The following is a 22970-nucleotide window of genomic DNA, read 5'->3' as shown; positions in this document are numbered from 1 at the left end:
AGACAAAACAAAATAAGTCACCAAGTAAAATAAAGCAAAAACACGCAAGTCTAAGCCTAATACATTAAGACTGTGTTTCCCAAACTTGGGGGATACCGCCTGTGTAGGGAAAGACCCTGGTGGGCCGGGCTAGTTTGTTTACCTGGACGTCTGCAGGTCCGGCTGATCACAGCTCACTGCTCCAGGCCAATGGAAGCTGCTGAAAGTGGTGTGGGCCAAGGAACGTACTGGCTGCCACTTCCAGCAGCTCCCATTGGCCTTGAGCAGCAAACCACAGCCAGTGGGAGACGCGATCGGCCGGATCTGCGGACGCAGCAGGTAAACAGCCCAGCCCAGTCTGCCAGGAGCTCTCCCTACACAAGCAGCATCCCCAGTTTGGGAAACATTGCATTGAGAAACTGAATACAAGTAAATCTCACCCTCAGAGATGTTCCAATAAGTTTCTTTCACAAACTAGACTCCTTCTTAGTTTAGGCTCAATCCTTTCCCCTGGCATAGTTCTTATAAATTCCAGCTCAGGTGGTAATTAGGGTATTTCTCATGACTGCAGCCCCCTTTGTTCTGTTCCATCTCTTTTTATAGCTTTGGCACGAGGTGAGAATCCTTTGTCTCTCTCTGGGTTCTCACCCTTCCTTCTAAATGGAAAAGCACAAGGTTTAGGAAGGATGCCACTGTAAGACCTCATTCTCCATTCTTTCAGGGTTGGCCTGCACATACCTAGCCATTTGTCCTTGTTAATGGGAGCCATCAAGATTCCAAGCCATTATTAATGGCCCACACTTTACATAACTACAGTAAGACCTTAGAGAAATACTTAATATTTTTAAGTATCAGAGGGGTAGCTGTGTTAGTCTGGATCTGTAAAAGCAGCAGAGAATCCTGTGGCACCTTATAGACTAACAGACGTTTTGGAGCGTGAGCTTTCGTGGGTGAAATACCCGCGTCTGACGAAGTGGGTATTCACCACGAAGCTCACGCTCCAAAACGTCTGTTAGTCTATAAGGGCCACAGGATTCTCTGCTGCTTTTAATATTTTTAGTTTCAGATACAAGAATGATACATACATATCAACAGGATGAATACACACAGTAGATTATAAGCTTTGTAATAGGAGTACGTGTGGCACCTTAGAAACTAACAAATTTATCTGAGCATAAACTTTCGTGGATTACAGCCCACTTCTTTGGATGCTGTAGCCCACGAAAGCTTATGCTCAAATAAATTGTTAGTATCTAAGGTGCCACAAGTACTCCTGTTCTTTTTGCAGTACAGGGTTGGCTACATTAGACATTTCAAAGCGCTGCCCCGGCAGCGCTGCGGGAGCGCTGCCGCGGCAGCGCTTTGAAGTGTGAGTGTAGTCAAGCCGCAGCGCTGGGAGAGAGCTTTCCCAGCGCTGCTTGTAAACCACATCCCTTACGGGTGTAGCGTGCAGCGCTGGGAGCCGCGTTCCCCGCGCTGCCGCCCTGATTACACTGACACTTTATAGCGCTGCATCTTGCAGCGCTCAGGGGGGTGTTTTTTCACACCCCAGTTGCAGCGCTGTAAAGTGCCAGTGTAGCCAAGGCCACAGACTAACACGGCTGCTACTCTGAAAGCTTTGTAATGATACCTTTACAAGAGACCTTTTGCATAAAGCATACTCCAGTTACATTATATTTACACTCCTAAGCGTATTTCCATAAACATATGGAGTGCAACATCATTCATGGTTACATTTTTAGGTATAGTAAAGCTATTTTTTATTTTTATTTTTTAGATGTTTGTTGTTTCCTCTGAGCTCTGCATGATTGGAGTGATGGTAGCATTACAGGTTGATGCATATGAAAAACAAACCCAATTTTTAAGATACTCAGATATTTGTAAAATAGCCATCCTGTAGCATATGTTGTATATACAGAATACTTGAGGGCGTGATATAAAAGTTTTAATCAACACTTGCATATGCCCTGCATACATTTCTTCTTCTTCTTTCACTTTATTTGTAATGCTAGTTCATCTTTGCTTCATGCTATGCATAAAATAAAAGACCAAGTGGTGGCTGTTCTGTCTTTCCCTAAAGCAAGAGGTCAATATCTGTGCTGCAGTAGACAGCTAGATTTCTTTTGTTAACATTATTCTGGATCATCTTGTTTTCTGCAAATATTTATTTTAAACAAGAAATCAATAAGTGTATTCTAGTAGTGGCAGCTTCTCTTTCCTCTGACCAGTTAGAGGTGCTAGCAGAAAAACAGATATGGAAGACAGAAGCCTGATTCTCCAATGCCTTGCATCTTGTATAGTCATCTACAGTCCTACAAAGTGAATATAAAATGGCTGAAAAATGTATCAAACTAGAATTCCCCACTCTCATTGGTGGAAACACTTTACATCCATTTTGCATAGGTATAAGCCAAAGGAGAACCAGGCCCATTGATTAGATTAGAATCAATAATACTAATTTAGAGGCATTAAAATGGATTTTGTTTCCTCCCTGCAGTACAAATGGGCCTTTACACTTAGAATCTCACAAAAATTATGAATAGACAGGAAATCCTATAACCTTGTGGCCCACACCTCATGGTTTACAGAAACTCCAGGCATTTGCCTGAGCTCTGCTGGGGCAGCACAGGAACAGTCAAACCAAAATGTCAGTGTTTGTAGGAAAACCCAGAGGCCATCCTTGGGATCTGATCAAATTTGTTTCCAGTCACAGCTTTGTTTCAGCTAAATCACAGGGCAGGAAGGTTCATAATGGCAGGATTTTATACAATAATTCCACCACTGAACACTCACTCAAATCAACCTGGAAAAAATAAAAAAAACCTCTTGGTCTCTGGGTTCAGAGGCTTGATCTAGACAACATGGGGAGGGGGAAAACAGCAAGGAGTAAGATAAACAATAAAAAAAGGCAGACAGCATTCTAAGTGTAAAGCTGTAATTACTGCTCCTCTCATTCATCTTCTGTGTTATGGGAAGAGACTAGAGGGGTGGGGGGAAATGACAGCTTCTATGACTAGAGAGATAAGGTGGGTGAGGTAATATCAAATCTCAAGAAGAAGTCTGCATAGCTCAAAACTTCTCTCTTTTATCAACAGAAGTTGGCCCAATAAAATATATTACTTTACCTCACTCACCTTGTCTCTCTAATATCCTTGGACAACATGACTAATCCTCTAAGCTTTATGACTGTCAGAGATCCATGTATGATATGATACTCCATATATGCCCAACACTAAACACAATGAGGCACGTTTCTGGTTGTCCTTGATTACAAAGTTTAAGTTATTAAAAAAATCTGCTACTTACATTTCCATTTTAAATTTATTTTAGTTGCTCTCTCAGAAAGAGCCTGGCTCCCCACCACCTTCCACTGACATTACACTGGGTCCTATTGCCCCAATACTGCAAGAATGGAACTGGCTGGCATTAGACAACTGTGTTCTGGGCCCTCAGCTTGCAATCTGCACAGTCGTATTCCTGCGATGAGTAAAATGCAGATGATTTAGTTAGGTCTAGAGAGATAATTCCTACTATCTACTAAGAACTATTTGACACAAGAGGTTTTAGGGAAAAGTCACATGGGAGTGTCGGCAAAAAAAAAGATAATGGAAATGTAAGGTCTAATCTCTGAACCCCTCATTCAGGAAAGCAGGACTGTAAAGGCCCTTATTCAGGCAAATAGGTTTGAGGACTGTAGAAGTACGAACTGCCTTTGGTAAAAAAGCCTCATAACCCTGTAGGAAATTAGAGCTCCCCCTGAGAGTCAAATGATCTGTTCTTTTGTGTGGCAACTTTGAAATGCAGCTCAGGATTTAACTTGCAGCTGTCAAAGAAATTCATTCAGCCCACCCACTCAGAAAAATGAGAAAATGTCAAAAGTTATGGGATTTATTTTTATACACACACAACAGCCATGACTCTTACTGCAAAAGAGCAACTGTAGACTCCATCAAACCCCGAACCCTATAAGACCATTCCAGATGTCCCAACATCCCTGTTACTGCATTAGATTGTGAGAAGCGGCAAAGAGGGTGATTAACAGCTAAACTAGGTAGTATAGTCTAAATACTCCTGGGATTTGGAAGAGAAAAAAAAGTTAACTGATAAAAGTATCTAAGTTTAAAGAAACTAGCAACTGTAAACAGGATTTCCTTGAAAATTATAAGCACGAGGACTGTGCAGATGTCATCATACCGACCCAAGAGGTGCAAAAATACAAATAATCTGTTCCTTAATGATTAAGCACAATAGGACCTAGTAATCTAGGGGGGGAAATAGTAAGTAAATGTCCGTATACCAAGTTACATACTACATACACAGCCAAAATATATACCACACAAATATACCATATGCCCAGCTCAGTGGCCTATTGGTAATCCTGCGTGCTGCCACGCAGGGAGTCTATGCTCAGTTGTTAGTCCCAAACTCTTACTCATAGGGTGGGAGTACCATTAAGTCAGTGTATTCTATGCATACGCACACACCTCAGACAGAAGAAAAGGGAAGAAGTACCTTGCATCTTTCCAATGCAACTCCTCCAGCCAGCTAGAACCAATACTAATGGAAGTCTCCCTTCCAGTCCTAGCTGGCTAGGACGTTGGCCATGATCGGGCTTGACAGAATTTGATTTTATATATTATAATTTCAACAGATAATGTCAATATTTATTTTTCAGTATTTTTATTTTTATTGATTTAAATGTTCACCATTGTGCAAAATTATGGGGTTTAAGTCTTTTTTTCCAATTTTTATCACTCACAGTTGTGGGAAATTATGGGGAGGGGTCAACAATAGTTATTTAAATTACAGCAGATGCTTAGATTCAAAAAGTTAAAGCTTTATAACTATTAAAACACAAATTGTCAACATCACATGGAAAAATATATACACAGTAAATGTCCTTGAATCAAATTCTCCTAAATTCTCATGCAGCATTTTTACTTTATCTATTGTTAAATTTCTATTATTATTGATGGACTTTTCTGTCCATTTGTGTGTACAGTGAAATTGACATTTACTGATATTTACCAATAAAAATCAAATCCTTCCAAGCCTGGCTATGATGCAGGTCTCAGAACTCTGAGGAAGACAAAGTAGAGAAAATGTAAAGGGTGATGGTAAAATCCTTATTAATTCCTGCAGAGAGAGAGAAAAGAAGGACAATCCTTGTGCCAATGAGAGGCAATGAACAAAACAAGTATGTAACCAGGAAAATAAAACTACTACAAAAAGTACAAAGAACTATACATAGTTTTACATATGGCCAAACAAATATTTCCTACGGAGATCATCTGAAAAGTTATCGGTTTTAAAGAATGCTAAACTATGTCCCACGTATTACAGAAAAACTTTCAGCCAATTCCACGTGTTAAGGACCTCTGTTCCATTTTGACAGTCATGCCAGGGAATAAATGAATGAGTAAAATAGCAGATGGAAATCTAGAGATCAGTTCCTAGAGCCATCCTGGATTCCAAGAATAATTTTCCTAATGCAGAGAAGAGCACAGCTGGTCAAGCACATACAGTCGAAGACCTACTCCTCTTCTCTTCCCTGTTCCACTCCACCCCTCTGGGAGGCAATGAATCCGCAGCTGGTTGGTGAGGTCTCTTAGCCATTGAGGCCCCATCTACACAACACTTACAATGGGGTACCTATTGATACCATGATTGTTCCCTGCCTCAGTTACAACAGAGCTGAAATCTGTAGGGAACGTAAGTTCCTGAGTACATTATACATGACAACTGTGTTGCACCCAACTCAGAGGACAATTGTATCATAAATGGGTTCCCTGATTTGTATCTGTAAGATAGAGAGGACTTAACAATGGATCTTGCATAACCATGAGTTGAGTTCTATACTCTCTTTAGCTCTTCACTCCTGACACTTTTCAGTTTTACTGAAGACATTTATTCCTTTGATCTCAAACGAAAAAAAAAAAAGAATTGAGCCTCACTTTTAACTTTAAAACAATCTCAACAACAGCCACAAGATGCTAAAATACAAGTCTTTTCCACAGAGTATACTCTCAAACCAGAAAAGCTACATTTACTCCAAGCAATTCACTAATTTACTGTGTTGTACTCAGATATCAAACACAGATGTCCCCCCTCTTTAAATAATAAGCTTGTAACACAAAGACAGGAAAGACAATTAAAACAAAGTAGATGACAAAACATCCTGAACTTCCAGCACTGTGACCAAAAATGGCACAACAATGAGAGAGCAGGGCAGCACCTGAGCAAAGAATTTTCCAGTCTTTCACCAGTTTGCGTCATAACTTTTATTGACTCAGTTTTTAAAATGCAGACATTTCATAGGAGCATGTTATGTACCATTCTAATCAGGAATAGGTTTCTCAGATAAATACAGAAATACTCAGACTTTTTAAAAGTATGCTCTGCTGGACACTAGCACTGGTCTAAACTCTAGTAACACCCTCTGAACATACTTTATGTGAAGTGAAAATTACAGGCAGTAGCTAAGGTGACATATAAGCTAAATCACTATCAGATTTAGAAATATTTTATAGAGTCAGCAAATTGGGCTTCTCTCCCTCCAGAAGAAGAATCTGGGACATCACACAATGAGAAGGCTGTTAAAACAAACCCAACAGCTGTGAGACTTTTCTGCTGCTCCTTCCTCTTTTCAAACATCTCCACCAAAAACCTCAGCAATTTTGTGGAGTTGGTGACCCTTAATCGAGAAAGGGAGCAAGGTAAATAGTAGCAAAGAGTCCTGTGGCACCTTATAAACTAACAGACATATTGGAGCATGAGCTTTCGTGAATGAATACCCACTTCATCGGATGCATGCCACAGGACTCTTTGCTGCTTTTACAGATCCAGACTAACACGGCTACCCCTCTGATACAAGGTAAATAGTGGTACTACAAAGAAAGTACAAAGGACAACCTCAAATGAGGTTGGTGGGAGGGATAGGTCAGTGGTTTGAGCACTGGCCCGCTAAATCCAGGGTTGTGAGCTCAATCGTTGAGGAGGCCACTTAGGGATCTGGGGCAAAAATCAGTACTTGGTCCTGCTAGTGAAGGTAGGGGGCTGGACTTGATGACCTTTCAGGGTCCCTTCCAGTTCTGAGATAGGTATATCTCCATATATTTTATTATATTTGAATGGATTAGTGGGAGTCAGTATGCAGAATATGGATGCAATAACAAGGAAGATAAGGCTAGTGAAAGATCAATTGCAGCATTTCTGATGAGGCGACCAGTTTTACTCCTCTACTTTTGAAAACTCTTGCAACAGAATGAGTGTTATTATAGCATCACTCTCATGGTACTAGGGTACATGAGAGACATGGCTCAGCTGCAAATCCAAGAGGGATTTCTGTCACAAAACAGCACATTGCAGAAACTGAGTTTTGAAATAATGACTAGAGGTTTGGGATTTGATTTTATTACGAGGTATGGGTGGGGGCGGGGCGACAACAAGAGTCCTGACATATTGTCATGGGACAAAACATTTTGCTTCACATCAATCATTTCCCACCGCTCAAGAAGGATGCATTTGCTTCAGTGCCGAAGAAGGTTAATCTTCATCCTCTCTGCACCTGTCTGAAGAGTCGCTTTAACTTACTGATGGGCTGAATATCCAACAAATGTTGAAAAAAATAGTGTGAGAAACAGATGCTAAGATAACAGAGATGGATGTTACAAGAATCTGGAGAGAGGCATCACCCATACATTAGAGAATTTTACAAAAAAAATTCCCCACTTGTTCTGCTCCACCAGCGGGAGCCATTGAGTAGACAAGGCTCTGGAAGGTTCCATATTTACACCATCATGTCAGTTAAAGTTGTAAGGCAATAAAAAGGCAGAAATGTAGGAAGCCATCTTGTCTTCATTAAAATTCCCACTGGCTCAGCTGAATCAGTGGTAGCACTGATAGGGAAGGTTTTTTATGGAAATCCTTAGTGTAGACAAGGACACAGAAATTTGTACTGGGATACTGCTAGAGTATGACTCACATTAACAGAATAACACAAAGAAAATAAGAGGAAATATCTCACTACTGAAAATCTCCCAACTCCACTTAACGTTTTCCCCCAAATCCTTAGTGTCCGAAGTGATTTTTATCTGAAATGAAGCCAACATGGTAACCAACAAAGGTACTCTTTCTTTGAAAGCTACACTACGAGCTTGTGCAATTTTTATAACAAGTAACATTTAAAATTACTGGAATTGAGCATAGAGAAAAATATTTCTTTGTTCAATGTCTACACTACACACGCATTTGACAGTCCTGTACGTGTAGTTTTATGTCCCCCCTGCAAACTTCATTTCCTCTTTTGCTTGCATAGGATTTCCCACAGCAACTAGAGAGAGGAAACAGATTTAAACTCTCTTTTTTTTGTATTTTTAAAACACGACTAGGTTTCAAGTTGACTGTGCTTCTTTTAGCATACCTGGCTCTTTCCCCTCCCTTCCAGCCTAACACTCAAATGGAACTGCACACATATTCTTATTCCTTCCCCTTAACCAGTGATGCATGTTCACTCTGTCACTCCATGACCTCTCATCCACACTCGAATGGATAAAAATGAAATAAGGTGTTCAGTGCAGTTCACAGCCATAACGACAAATTAACAAGGGAGTCCAGGGTCTCTGGTTATCCCTCTGTCTGGCTGCTACAGTTGTTAGTTATGTGAGGGGGCCAGAGGTTCAATAAAGCAAAATCCCACTCCTCCTTTATACATTCCAGCAAGCTACAGGGAACACAATGTCTGCGTGGTATCCCAAAGGAGAACTGCCACCACACAGCTGCTTAAGAGACACAATGCATCTATGGATGTGTCTTGGATTTCACACAGGGGTATCCTAGGCACATATAGCAGGTACTCAGAGATCCTCTTCCACCCCTTTCTCAACACAGCAACAAGCTTGGTGAATTTCCTGAAATGGCTTTAATTTACAGTATTCCCCGTAAACCAAAGAGGTGCCTTTTCAGTCATCTTCAATAAATTTCATTTAACAGATTATATTTCTCATCTTCACTACGTATAACTAAAAGTTTAGTTAATTCTATAACATATTAAAAAAAGTCATGCCCATATATGCCTGTCATTCACCATCATCAACTGATATCAGTACAGCCTTGGGATTGTTATCATTTGTCTGAAGAAGGAGCTCTAAATATTCGGGCTTTTTATATTTTGGGGAAGGAAACCACAAAAAGTATCCTTCAAAAAAGAATTCTCAGCGAGCAAACAGTAGACTTAAAAACAGTCATTTACAGCCCAGAAAAGAATTCCCCTCCCCCCCCCCCGATTATAATTAAGACTGCATGTCTGTCACAGAAGTCACAGAATCCGTGACTTTCCATGACCTCCATGACTTCTGCAGCAGCTGCAGCAGAAGTTTGGGTGTGTTGGAGGGGGCTCAGGGCTGGGATAGGAGGTTGGGATGCAGGGCAGCACTTACCTTGGGAGGGCTCCCAAGAAGTGGCCAGCAGGTCCCTGCAGCTCCTAGGCGGAGAGGACAGAGGGCTCAGAGCCCTGCCCAGGCGTCACCCGCGCAACTCCCATTGGCTGCGGTTCCCGGCATTTGTGGCCAGAGCAGCGTGTGGAGCCCTCCTGGTCACCCCTCCCCCTATGAGCTGCAGAGACACATTGGTCGGAACCAGGTAGAGAGTCTGCCAGTCCCGTCAATCCGTCTTCCCTCCCCTAACACCAGCAGGGGTCCCGGGCCGCATGCCACTGCCTGGCCCCCTCCAGCGCCAGAGGGGGATCATCACACCCAGCACCCATAGTGCCTCCAGACTGCCCCTCCGGAGCACTCACACACACACCCGGCCCAAGTTTTAGTTAGAAGTATCTAGTAAAAGTTATGGACAGGTCACGAGCTATGAATTTTTCTTTACTGCCCATGACCTGTCCAAGACTTCTACTAAAAATACCCGTGACTAAAACACAGCCTTAATTATAATCTAGAATAGTGGTTCTCAACCTTTCCAGACTACTGTATCCCTTTCAGGAGTCTGATTGGTCTTCCATAGCCCAAGTTTCACCTAACTTAAAAACTACTAGCTTACAAAATCAGACAAAAATACAAAACTGTCACAGAACACTTGTACTGAAAAATTGCTTACTTTCTTGTTTTTAACCATACAATTATAAATTAAATGAACTGGAATATAAATATTGTATTTACATTTCAATGTACAGTATATAGAGCAGTATAAACAAATCATTGTCTGTACGAAATTTTAGTTTAGTTTGTACTGACTTCACTAATGCTTTTTATGTAGTCTGTTTTAAAACTAGACAAATATCTAGATGATTTTATGTACCCCTTGGAAGACCTCTGAGCACAGTTGAGAACCACTGCTCTTCAGTATTCCCACTGATCAGAAGAGTAAAGTCCTAAACCATAAATAGCTTTAGAGATCAAAAACAGCATTGTGAATTGCACCTGGAAGGCAACTGGAAACTAATAGAGACTATATGTCATAGGTATAATAAGACCCCTGTGTGAGCTACCAGTCAGTCAGCAAACATTCACATTGAAGACTATTCAGGAAGAATAGTGCACAAGGATAGTCACATACAGAAAGCACTACAGTAATCTAGTCTAGCATTGACAAAAGTATAGATGCTTATAGTGAATTCTGCATTGTGAAGTAAATGGGGCTCAATCTCCTTGTCAAATAAAGTATTTTGGGGGAGGGAGCGCTATTGGCCACTGCTGCTATCTGGGCATCCAAAACAAGACAATGAAATCAAAGTTCCTCAGTTATAACCTTACTTACAAATGGTAAACATACCTTAACTCCTTCAACCTAATGGGCTGTCAGCTCTGACACGTATAGAATCATAGAACAGGGTTGGAAGGGACCTCAGGAGGTCATCTAGTGCAACCCCCTGCTTATAGCAGGGCCAGTCCAGACAGATTTTTGCCCCAGATTCCTAGCTGGCTCCCTCAAGGATTGAACTCACAACCCTGGGTTTAGCAGGACAATGCTCAAACCACCACTTGCTATATATGCTATCCATCAACATCACTGCAGTTATGTCTGTATGGAGCTTCAGAGATCAAGCTCCTAGGCTGTGTCTACACTAAAGGGAAGTCGATCTAAGCTACGCAATTTGAGTTATGTGAATAGCATAACTCAAAATCGACATACCTTAGATCTACTTACCGCGGGGTCCACACTATGCAACGTCGACAGGAGATGCTCTCTGGTGTACTCCCCTTACTCTTCTTGATCAGATGGAGTACAGGAGTCGACGGGAGAGGAATCAGCGGTTGATTTAGTGGGTCTTCACCAGACCTGCTAAATCGACCGCCGATGCATCGATTGCTGCAGTGTTGATCTTCTGGTAAGTGTAGACAAGCCCTCACTCAAGCTCCATTCTTGACAGACAATGGGAAAAACAAGTGACCAAAGCATCTGGGTCTAAGTGTTACCAGCATGTCAGTGGTACTGCAGCCCAAACCATCTCGCTATCTCCAGTAGTGGCCTCACATATACATTTTGCATTTAATAGGCACGATGACAAAACTCAGTAATACTGTCCAACTACCAACTTCTTAACAAAATTGTCAGCTATATTTTGATTTAATGACATACAAGGCAGAATAAAATCTATCTTGTTCTCCTATACCTGTATTAGCTTTGTACTGCTAACATTACAATTTCTGCCTTGTGAGAGCTATATTAATATAAGGAAAAAATGTAGAGTAAAAACAATACTATTGTAAAGTTTTTGTTTTTTTTAAACCATAAAAGTCAGGCTTCAAAAATGTATTATTGCACATCTACTTGTCCAAAGACTATGCCTACTAGCCCAAGTGAAAAATACTTAGGCCTTCATCTAAACCTCTCTAGCCATAACCCCTGCAATTTACAAGGATAACACTTGTGTACTGTATTTATATGTAACTTGTTACTTTGTGAAAATATATTAACTAGCAAAACGACTATCTTCTTACCCTTTCTGGCCTCAATTCACATTCTTTTATTTTCTATCATAGATCCCAATGTATTTTTTCTGCATTGTTTCAGCGTGTCTCCTTTTCACCTTCTTCTCAACCAACCCCTTACATCCTTTTCCCTTTCCTTTTCTGTACACTGTAATCTCTATCCCCTACATTGTCTCCTCCACCTCCCAATCTCTCTTTCTTCTCTTTTCTAACTTCTCTTAGGATAAGTAAGAAATGAGAAGTAGGGTTTCTATCAGCCTCTCTTACTTGCACACTCACCCCATCCATATCCTAATCACAGATACACACACTCACTCACCCCCACCCCTTTGAACATAAAGCTTGAAAAATTCACCAGATACTTAACAGCCAGAGGGCTAAAAGGCGGGGACTAAACTAAGATGAAGGACCCAACTCTCCAAGATGAGAATCCAGGCCACTAATGAACAACTGGGAAACAGAAGGTACTAAGACTGCTAGTAGGGTGCTGTCACTGGATTCTACTTGAGGCTCCATTTTATTGTTCACCGCCTAGTAAGTGTCTGATAAATTTGAAGCCTCAAACCATCTCTGGCTGCTGAAGGAGAGAATTCTCTCTCTTGCATACCGCTGCCCTCTTCTCCAATGCAATAGCTCCAGTGTCCACCTCTGCTGCTCTTCAGAGCTCTCCCAAGCAGAGCCAAAATAAAAATGACCTAATTCTTGCCAGTTTGACTAATACCACAGGGTGCTCGTTAACATCTGTGAAAACTGACACAGCTGTCCCCAGTTTTTACTCTGCAGAATAGGAAACCTCTGGGTGGAAGCACAAGTACTGGAGCCATCTGGCTACAGGCTACTGCAGAGCCTTAGGTTTACCCTTGGTAAATTTACTTTACAAACAGGCAACCTAGAAGATTAGCTCTCTCTTTGATTGAAAGCTTAGATTCAGCAGAAGTCAAAGAGCTCATCCAGGAATGCTGGAAAACTGCAAAGTTATTTAGAATCTGTAAAATCAATTGCCTCATTCTTAACAATATATGTGGAGAAATGTCCCTGAAATCAAACAATGCTAAAACCTTCTCAGCATTTAAAACAACTACAGCATTTTACACTAGATCCTTGTTCTAGCACAGTGCCTAAAACCCTCACTATTAGCAATACCAGAAACATTGCTGGGTCTGAAGATCCCTGTATGTTGCTTCAAATGGGAAAGGTTTGTCATTGTTCATTTCCTGTTATTGTTACAAACTGAAAGCTTCTGTGCCAGGAAAACCTTTTCCTTCATAAACTATCCGGAAATAAAAATACACTAATCTGAGCCTGTCTGCAGACACCGCCTGCTTCAAAAAAAATATATGGAGCCTTAAGAAACATTCCAACAATCCCATTCCCTTTGTCTCAGAGACCTACCCAGGTATCCCAGCTGTTGCCCGTGTCTCGTCTCTCAGCAGTGACCCTGTGCCACTCAGCCGATCCTGCCGGCGTTGGTAAAGTTTAGAGGACGCCAGCCCCCGAAGTCTCATGCCAGCCATAGCACCCAATGCCACTGTGAAGGGGAGTGCAGAAAGACAACTGGAGAGAACGAAAGCACTGAAATTTCAGTGAGTCACTTTCCTTCTGGGAGTCTCCCTTAGTTCTCAGAAGTGCTAAATCAGGATAGACAGAATTCTGCCCAAGTGCTGCTTGTTACCCAAATCTGCCATTCTGTTACAATTCTAACAAACCAGATTCTTTTGTTCCTGTATCCCACTGGTATGACCCACTAAAGCCAGTGGGTAGGATCAGCACCAGAGATTAATTCTGTGTCAGATTTGCACACAGAATCTACATATGCTCCATTTTCCAAGAAATGAATTTAAAAATCTCATTCTTCAAGTAACTTATCCACTTAAACCAATAAAGCTCCTCAGTCAAACCAGAACAGCACAACAGCAGAAATGCAAAAGAGGTCAGTGATCTCTGAGCAAAGAACTCAGTCCTTTACTGCAGACTAATATCAGATCCTGGCTACCCTAAGTTGGTCCCCTGCGAGATGATGCATCATACAATATGAGGTATGCATGATGTTTACGATGTATATATGATGTTGCAATCAGCAGAACCCTTCACTCCATGTATATAAAGCATACCCCCAACAGCGAAAGCATGAAGATTCTTGCTTTCCAGATACGCTGTAGTCTGCAAGAGTTGCATTCCCTGCAAGATCAGGAAGCTGAGAAAAGGAACATACTTTACATTCCAGCCTCCAGAGCACTCACTCTGCTGGGAACTGAGCAGGGTTTCAGCCAGGCGCCCATCCTTTACACCACTCCTGCCTCCCACCCTCTAGAGGAAGAGAGGATCACATTACACAAATGGGACTAAACATATTCTGACTACAAAAGTCAATTTCTTAAAGGAACAAAAGAACAGAGTAGAGGATGAAAGGAACATCCAGGCTAGAATATCATCGCATCAGAAGCAGCACAGTCCGTGAAAACAAATCCAAGGGCCATTATAATCTATGGTTTATTTATTTTACAATAAATTATGAAGGCAAAAATGGGATTTTCAAGAAAGTAACGAAATATTACATATATCTACAGTCTGGCAAGCTCTAGAAATAATATAATGAGAGGAATGACTTGCACAACTGTTTAAGAGGGAGTGACCAACAGTGATCCCTTCTGACATTACAATTTATGAGATGTAGTTTATACTGGAATCCAGAAAAAACAAGCAGAGATTAAGCACATCATTGTTTCAAAGAGAAGAAAGCAGCAGCATCCTCACCTTCAGTTCCTCCTACCTTTCTTCAAGTATTTCAGACTGCCTGCACCTACAGGTGATCTGCAAAGAATTTTTTTTTAATTGTACTTGTGCTTTTTTTATATTATTTTACTTCTTTATGATGTATAATGAGGACCTGATTCTTTTTAATTTTCAAAATGGCGTTTTCTGCTTGCTTTTAACTTTAGAAATATGAAGTATGCCAGCTCTGATCTCCTAGGAACATCTTCATCTTGGAGGATGTATATAGTTACAGCTCTTACCTTGAACTGGGGGTGAAAATGTCAATTAATTAACAAGTGTGTTCTTTTTTCAAAATGTTAAAACCCACTTAACTTTAAGTCTAACCAACATGTTTTAGAACAGTCTGACTAAAAATCCCTTCCACTCTCATATGCTCAGCTTTCACACTATCATATTTCACTGGCACACCAGTCATCACAGTCTTTCACACTAGATAGAACCTGAACATCTAATATAAAAAACAAATGGCAGTGGGGGAGAGAAGCTTTCAAAATGAACCAAACTATGATTTAGATTTTTAAAAAAATGCTTTAGGGCTCTCTTTATACCTCACAGGCTAAAAAGGGCTCCAGCCTAGTTCTCCACCATCCCCACATCTGCAGATCACCTTCAAGAGACAGGACTGATGTCAAAACCTTATTAACAAATCACTGAGACGGCTGCCTCACTTCTCTTAGGCATAGGCCAGGTCTACACTGCGACTTTAAATCGGTTTAATGGCCGATATACCGATTTAACGCTGTATCCGTTCACATGACGTCGTCATTAATATCGAGTTAAACGGCTCCTTAAATCGATTTCGGAACTCCTCCCAAACGAGAGGAGTAGCGCTAAATTCGATAAAATCGATTAGTGGCGATTAACTCGGTTAGGCGTTCGTCGTGACGGAAATCGACGTTATTGCCCCGGGCGGCCATCCCAGCAGTGCAGCACTGACCGCTCTGGACAGCAGATCTTGAACTCGATGCGCGGGCAGGTAAGACAGGAATAGTCCCTCCGCGAACTTGTTGATAATTACATTTCCTGCTTGCCCAGCGTGGAGCTCGTGATCCGCCACGCTGCTGATTGCAGTCTGAAATCGAAAAAGAGCTCCAGCACTAGACCGTTACGGGAGATACTAGGGTCTGAACGCTGTATTGCGGGAGACAAAATAGTCCTGTTGTTATCCAGCTCTCGTTAACAGAACACGAAATGCCAAAGCGTTTTGAATTAAAAAAAACTCCGGATACACAGCGCTGCGTGAACAAGCGTAACGGGAGCCCAGAAGAGACTAAATGGAGGCTCGATGAAGGGGAGGCTAGACGAGGATCTCCACATCCCACAGTCCACAGCATCTGCGAAATTATTTGGCATTTCTTGGTGAACCTCCAATGTCTGTAGGGTTCAAACACAGGTGTCTGGCTGTTCAGGAAACAGCTCCTCAGTTTATTTCCCCCACCACCACTGGAAAAAAAGGAAGGATTGCTGGCTGCTATGGGTTTGCTCAATGCACTCCGCCGAAAAAGCGCCAAGGTGGTCTACTGGCCTTCACAAAGATACTGTACCAGCTCTGACTGCCACTGATTAACTCAGGCGTCAGCAACCTTTCAGAAGTGGTGTGCCAAGTTTTCGTTTATTCACTTTAATTTAAGGTTTTGCATGCCAATAATGCATTTTAAAACTTTTTAGAAGGTCTCTTTCTGTAAGTCTATAATATATAACTAAACTATTGTTGTATGTAAAGTAAATAAGGTTTCAGAATGTTTAAGAATGTTTAATTTAAAATTAAATTAAAATGCAGAACCCCCCAGACTGGTGGCCAGGACTTGGGCAGTGTGAGTGCCACTGAAAATCAGCTTGCATGCCGCCTTTGGCACGTGTGCCACAGGTTCCCTACCCCTGGATTAACTAAATGACTCCACTTCTCAGTGTTGTGGTTTAGTAATCTATAAAATGGTATGGCAACTAATTATGATTATATTCATTTTTACAGATTAGTAAACCAAGGCAATGAGAAATAGAGTCATTTAGTTAATCAGTGGCAGTCAAGATTATTATTCACATATTCCAATTTACCCACCCCAGTTATCTTTTTTCCTCTCATGACCCTAAATCCCAAAACTCTTTTGCATTCCCTGTTTCAGCCCTCCCACACTGTGATAAATAATAAATGTAATATTTAAAAATGATTGTTCAATATACAACCAAAGCAGTCATTTACATTGATACTTTCACATTAAAAAGCACACATTTATATTACTGAAACATGTAAGAGGTCCTATCATAAACCAGGACTCTACTGCGCTAGGCACTGTACAAACAAGACTGTCCCTGCTCCAAAGAGATTACAGTTTAAGTAAAAGTACCATCTATATATTCTTATTATAATTTTAATTAATTGGACATTCCCCTCACGCTACCCCTCATCAGGTAATTAAATAAGCCTAATTACTGTAGCTAATTACATTCAGAAAGTTATCTTTGCTACTACAAGGGCTAAAATCATTTTTTCAATGAAAATTCAGTTCCTGTTTTTTCCTTCTGCAATGCTTTCTTTTCTGTCTGTCCTGGGTATTGATATAGCACTGATAATCATGGAACCTAGCAGCAGGTTCTTTTGTACCCTCCTGCTTGTTTTCTTTCTCCCTATCTTTCTTTCCACTGTGTCAGCACTACCTCTTTCTCAGTCTGTTTAATTTCCTCTTTCTTCCAGTGTCACAGAACAAGATCATGCAATTTTTAAACCAAAAAGCTATTTATAGTATTTTCCTAGCTCCAGATGTGCCCACATTGATCAATATTATGCAGAAACTCAATTTTGGAACAGCTCATCTTGTTCTACAGTGCTGGAATCCCAACAGCTCGAGAACTGAAAAAGATTGTAACTCGTCAGTACTGCATATTCCAAAGAGACTAACTACTATTTTGCAAATGTCATACAACACTTTGCCTTCATTAGTAATACAATGTAGAGCAGAGGTTCTCAAACTGGGGGCGCACCATGGAATGTATTCTGGGGGTGTATGAGAAACTTTGGGGGGAAAAAACAAACAAAAAACTTACTGCACACGTTCAGAGCTGGGCAGCTGAATCAGCCACCCAGTTCTCAAGGCGACACCGGCACCAGAAGCAGAGAAATAGGGGGACAATACCATACCATGCCACCCTTAGTTCTGCACTGCTACTTGTGGCAGCGCTGCCTTCAGAGGAGAGCACCCAGCCAGCAGCCACCGCTCTCTACTCTGCCTTCAGAACTGAGCAGCCAGAGAGCAGCAGCAGCTGGCTGGGCACCAAGGTGAGGGAAAACTACTACAGACACAAAGAAATGGGGGCATGATCAAATAAGTTTGAAAACCACTAGTCTAGAGCCGGGGCTGTGAAGTTGTTTGCTGGGGTTGGAAGTCTTTCTGTAGAATCTAAGGACCCAATCCTACAAGGCACTGTGCTCACCCAGGACTCAATAACACAAGGAGATGAGCAGACCTACTAACCTCTCACATGTTTAAAGTTAAGCTTATTCACTTCGCTGGACTGGAGACGGAATGCTCAGCACATTGCAGGATCAAGTCCCAACTTAATTATTCTTTTACTGAGAAAAAAATCCAGTTAACACACAACCATAATATTTGTCTTTGAGAATTCCCACAAAAGAATGAGCAACTGTTCTATGGCAGAGGAAGCAATGGAAGCCATCAAGTTATACATTTTCATAATTGACAAGTTTTCTAGGTAAATTTTTTTTCAAAACATGTCTGTGCATTTCACTATTTGGAGGTTTATGCCAAAACCCACTCTATATAAGAAATCCAAGAAATTAGCCATTTGTATTATCTTTGAGAGGGGAAGAAGTTAGAAATCCTACATTATTTTAGGGAACTATACAAATTACAGTGGCTTGTGTACTCTGGAATGTTCCACAAAGCCTTATGTTCTATGTCATATCATGGCACTGAAAACAACATTGATGCCTTAAAAGGCAGGGCTCTGAATATGCACAAGACAATGGCACAAAAGGGTTTAATTAATTTATTACCACGATCACTGGATTTGGCAAACTGGATAGGATGGGCCGCGCCACCTAGAGCAGAGGTTCTCAGGACAAATTTTTTGGTGGCCTTGGAGCACAGCCACCAACTCACATTTTTCCCTAAAATAGTTAATTAGCTTTAGGGAAAACTAATAAATATGCACATATACACGTCCAAATCATTGTAATTTATTTATTGTTAGTTAGTAAGTCTGTTGTGAAAAGTGATATTAACAAACATGCAAGTATCACTTTTCACAGCAGACTTACTCAGACCCGCCAAACCTGGGGACAAATTAAGCCCTGGATGGGGAGGTGGGGTCAGGGGAGGCAGCAGGGGCCAGGGGCAATGGGGGTTGGTGGGTGGAGAGCTGGGGGAGCAATGGAGCGTGGAGCCTGAGGCCACATGGCCAGAGTCTGAGGTCTGTCGCCACACAGCCAGAGTCGACAGTTGGAGCCCAAAGTCCCTCGGCCAGAAACTGCTGCAAGGCCCAAAGTCTGAGCCCCACTATCCTGGGAAAGTGGGGAATTCACTGGCTGTCTGCTCCTCCAGTGTGGTGCCCCAGGAGTCTCCAGATGGGGGCAGAGCCCAACCCCTGCTGGCAGTCCCAGCAATCAACAGGGCCATCCAGAGGATTCAGGGGGCCTGGGGCAGGGCCGGGTCTTTGGGGGCAATTCAACAGCGGGTCCCTCTCAGAGGGAAGGACCCGCCACCGAATTGCCGTGAAAAAATGAAGTGGCGGCGGTAGAGCAGCCTAAGTGCCGCTGATCGTGGCTTTTTTTTTTCCCCTGCCGCTTCCAGTGCTTGTAATCACCAGGCCGTGTTCCGAGGCTTCGGCAGCACTTCAGCGGCGGGTCCTTCACTCACTCCGAGTCTTTTGCTGCACTGAAGGACCCGCCGCCAAAGACCCAGAGCCAGTTAAGGGCCCGCCGCGGAAGTGCCTCTGAAAACCTGGAGTGGCTTGTGGGGTCCCTGCAGGGCCCAGGGCAAATTGCCCCACTTGTCCCCACCCCCGGGTGGCCCTGGCAATCAACATCAAGTCAGTGCGTTCAGGAGCAACAACGAGAGGGAAGAACCACTATTTTGTCACCCACTCCCACCCCAGAAGAGTCCAGGAGGCCATGGCCACAAGAAAAGCCCCTGGTGGCCACATTTGAGAAACGCTGAAGAGTATGGCACTCCCCAGGTAACTCAAAAAAGAAACCCACATTTTTTTCAAATAGCACAAAGTAATTTCCCTTGCCCCTAAACTTGAATGATCCTTGCTTCACACGGAACATATCATTTTAAACATTATCACACGCTGTACCTATACGACACAATCAGATTGGTTCACAGTCTAAATTCTTCCCAGATTTACCTCCTCTCTCCCCAATGCCATTCAATAGCTGGACAGATGCTCACCAAAAATGACAGAATTTCTAGCACTTTGAGCTTAATCCTCTCCTAAGGGAGTAGAATATATGCACAACATGTCTGTGGTATATTCACAAGTTACAAGAGCCAACACTGCGCCCATGAGGTAGCAGCAGCTGAGGTTCTGATACAAAAAAAAAAAAATCCTATTCTGTAACAGACTGGAGGAGGGCTAATATATATGCACCAAATACACTCACGTATCCACATCAGTCTATCATCATCCACTGTACAAACTATGAACATTTACCCACATTTTAGATATGAGCATGTGATAATTATTTACAATATTATTCTTTCCAGTAACTCCACAATGGGCTAGGTACTGTACAAATCACAGCAGACACAGTCCAAGTTTACACTCACAGCTTTTTCTACTTTTTGTACATCTCTACCCCAATATAACACTGTCCTCGGGAGCCAAAAAAATCTTACTGTGTTATAGGTGAAACCGCGTTATATCAAACTTGCTTTGATCTGTCGGAGTCCCGCCCCCCCGGAGCACTGCTTTACCACATTATATCCAAATTCATGTTATATCAGGTCGCGTTATATTGGGGTAGAGGTGTACTTAAAAAATAAAATTCCCCAGACTCTCTTAACTGTTTTTAGCTGTAAAAACAAATGATGCTTAAAAACCACCGCAATATAGTAAGGCTAAGGACACTAGGATTCAGTAGGAGAGAATTCCCATAATGCACCATTTTAGAAGTTTATACTCATATTTAATGCTTTTCACCTTCAAAACACTTAACAAACATCAGTTAACTCTCACAATACTCCTTTAAAATAAGTTCTTCATTTTACAGAGGAGAAAATGCAGAAGATCAGCTACATAACTTGCCTAAATCCTCCCAAAATGTGAGCGCTAGGATTAGAACTACCAAGCGCTCAGATTCTCAACTCACTTACACTAGCACAAATTTGTAGTAACTCTGCTGAGTCACTGGTATCAATCTGGTGAAAGTGAAAGGGGAACAGGGCTCAAGATGTTCATCTGTCAGTTCTGCACTTAGAACACCTACCTCCAAGACTCAGGGCCAGCTGCCCAGACTCAGAGCAGAAGGAAAGAGAATTATATGTATAAATAAGTAACAACTGTGAATTACATAACTGCAGTTCAATCTCAAACTTCATAAACTGTGAGAGTAAAGCTCAAGTCACCAGGGCCCCACCCTGGAATTAAAGCTAGCTTTAGTTTAGACACTGGGGAAGTACTGCACTTTACAAATATAAACACAAACCTTCATCATCATCTCCCTTTCTTGCCCAACTCTTCCAAATCCTGCACTTCTCTCCTCCTACCCCTGCCCTCTTTCCCTATCCACAGGGCATATTTAAGATCTTTGGTCCCATGAGCACAGGGTACAGGGGTTGCTGTATTGTCTTCTCCCGTTTCTGAATAAGGCTCTCACCAAATGACACGCACAATACTCCAAACGGGGCGGCCGTTTGCAAGAGGACAGAAAGGTGCTGGGCTCCTCTACCCCTGAGTTTGGCCCCTCACCACCAAGCGCAGCCCTTGTACAGCCCTCGTGTGTGCGCAGGCTGCGCTGCCTAGGTCCTGCCTGCCCGGCCACCAGAGCCCCCCAGGAACGCAAACACCCCCCCAGCCCCTGGGAAACAGCCCAGCCCCCCGCGGGGCCGCTCGCAACGCGTTTACACAGGTGTAGCGCCGCTGACTTCAGCGCAGCTACTTCGGAATGACCTTGAGGGCAGGGCGAGAAGTCGGGCCCAGGCTGGGCAGCTGCGGGGCAGAGGGCGGCGAGCCAGGGCGCCTTCCGGACCCTTCCGCCGGAGGGCGGCCCCGCGGAGAGCAGCGGGTCCCAGGCAGGGGGCTCCTACAGCCGTTGCACTCGGGGCCCGGCCCGGTCGCAGACCCCAGCCAGGCCGAGTGCTGCACACGGTTCCCCCGCCGCCCTCGGGTCCGCCCAGGGCGAGTGACCCCATCCCGGGGGGTGCGCCCCGCTCTCCGTTACCTGCCCGTCATGGCGGCTCCTGGCCCGACCCGGGCTCCCAGGGGCTCGGACGGGACCCAGCCCCGGACACCGACCGGAGAACGAGCGAGAGCCGGCGGCCAGCCCTGGTCAGAAACCCCGCCCTGCCCGGCAGCGGCCTCCCTCTGCCTGTCCTGTAGCCCCCTGTGGGCGGGAGCCGCCGCCCTGCTGGCTGCGGGCAGCCCCCCGGCTCCGCACATACATTTCCTATAAAGGGAATGAAACGAGAACTGATGAGACGGCGGGGCTGGACCCGCCTCCGCCACCACGGGAGAAGGGGAGACACCGTCTAGGAACCGAACCATCCCCTGGGAGCCACCCCCAGGGATCAACACACACGCACACCCCGGAGAGAAGGGGAGACACCCCCCCAGGATTACTCCCCTCCAGGAGAAGGAGAGACACGTCCTGGAACAAAACCACCCCCAGGGATCAACCTCCCCCCCAGAAGACATCCCCAGAAACCAGCCCACCCCCTGGGAACAACAGACCCCTGAGAGGCACCCTCCAGAAACCAAACCACCCTCGGGGTCAGGGATTAACTATCTCCCCCCAGAAGACACCCCCAGGAACCAGTCCACTCCCCAGGATTCCCCCCCTAGGGAGAAGAGGCGACACCCCAAGAACCAGCCCTCCCTCCCCAGGCATCAAACACCCCCCCCCCCCCCCCGGAGGAGACACACCCTTCAGGAACAAAACCACCTTAAGGAATCAATCCCTCCCTCCAGGGAGAAGAAGAGACACCCCCCAGGAGCCAGCCCACCCCCCAGAATCACCCCCCTCCAGGGAAATGAGGAGATGCACCTCAGGAACCAGCCCACCTCCCGGGATCAAACCTCCCCCCAGGGAGCACAGGA

The 22970-nt window shown here is 43.5% G+C and overlaps 1 protein-coding gene across 5 annotated transcripts in view; it reads right to left on the bottom strand.

Annotated features, from left to right (window-relative positions):
• The window catches only part of LIMS2 (LIM zinc finger domain containing 2), a 317098-nt gene extending 294820 nt beyond the window's left edge, over window positions 1-22278 (bottom strand). For 2 of the 5 annotated variants that reach the window (XR_012656379.1, XM_032764770.2), the window contains exon 1: window positions 22096-22277. Coding sequence is in view for 1 of the 5 variants with exons in the window: in XM_032764770.2 (XP_032620661.1) it covers window positions 22096-22106 (11 nt within the window). In the remaining 4 variants the exon portion in view is untranslated. Of the gene's footprint in view, window positions 1-419; window positions 636-21531; window positions 21703-22095 lie in introns of those variants that run through there. The other 3 variants (XM_075068588.1, XR_012656380.1, XR_012656381.1) reach the window with 3 other exon arrangements.
• Window positions 22279-22970: the final 692 nt, after the last annotated feature.

This window comes from Chelonoidis abingdonii, chromosome 8, assembly GCF_003597395.2.
Source record: "Chelonoidis abingdonii isolate Lonesome George chromosome 8, CheloAbing_2.0, whole genome shotgun sequence".
NCBI lineage: Eukaryota > Metazoa > Chordata > Testudines > Testudinidae > Chelonoidis > Chelonoidis abingdonii.
This window is presented reverse-complemented; position numbering and strand designations above follow the sequence as displayed.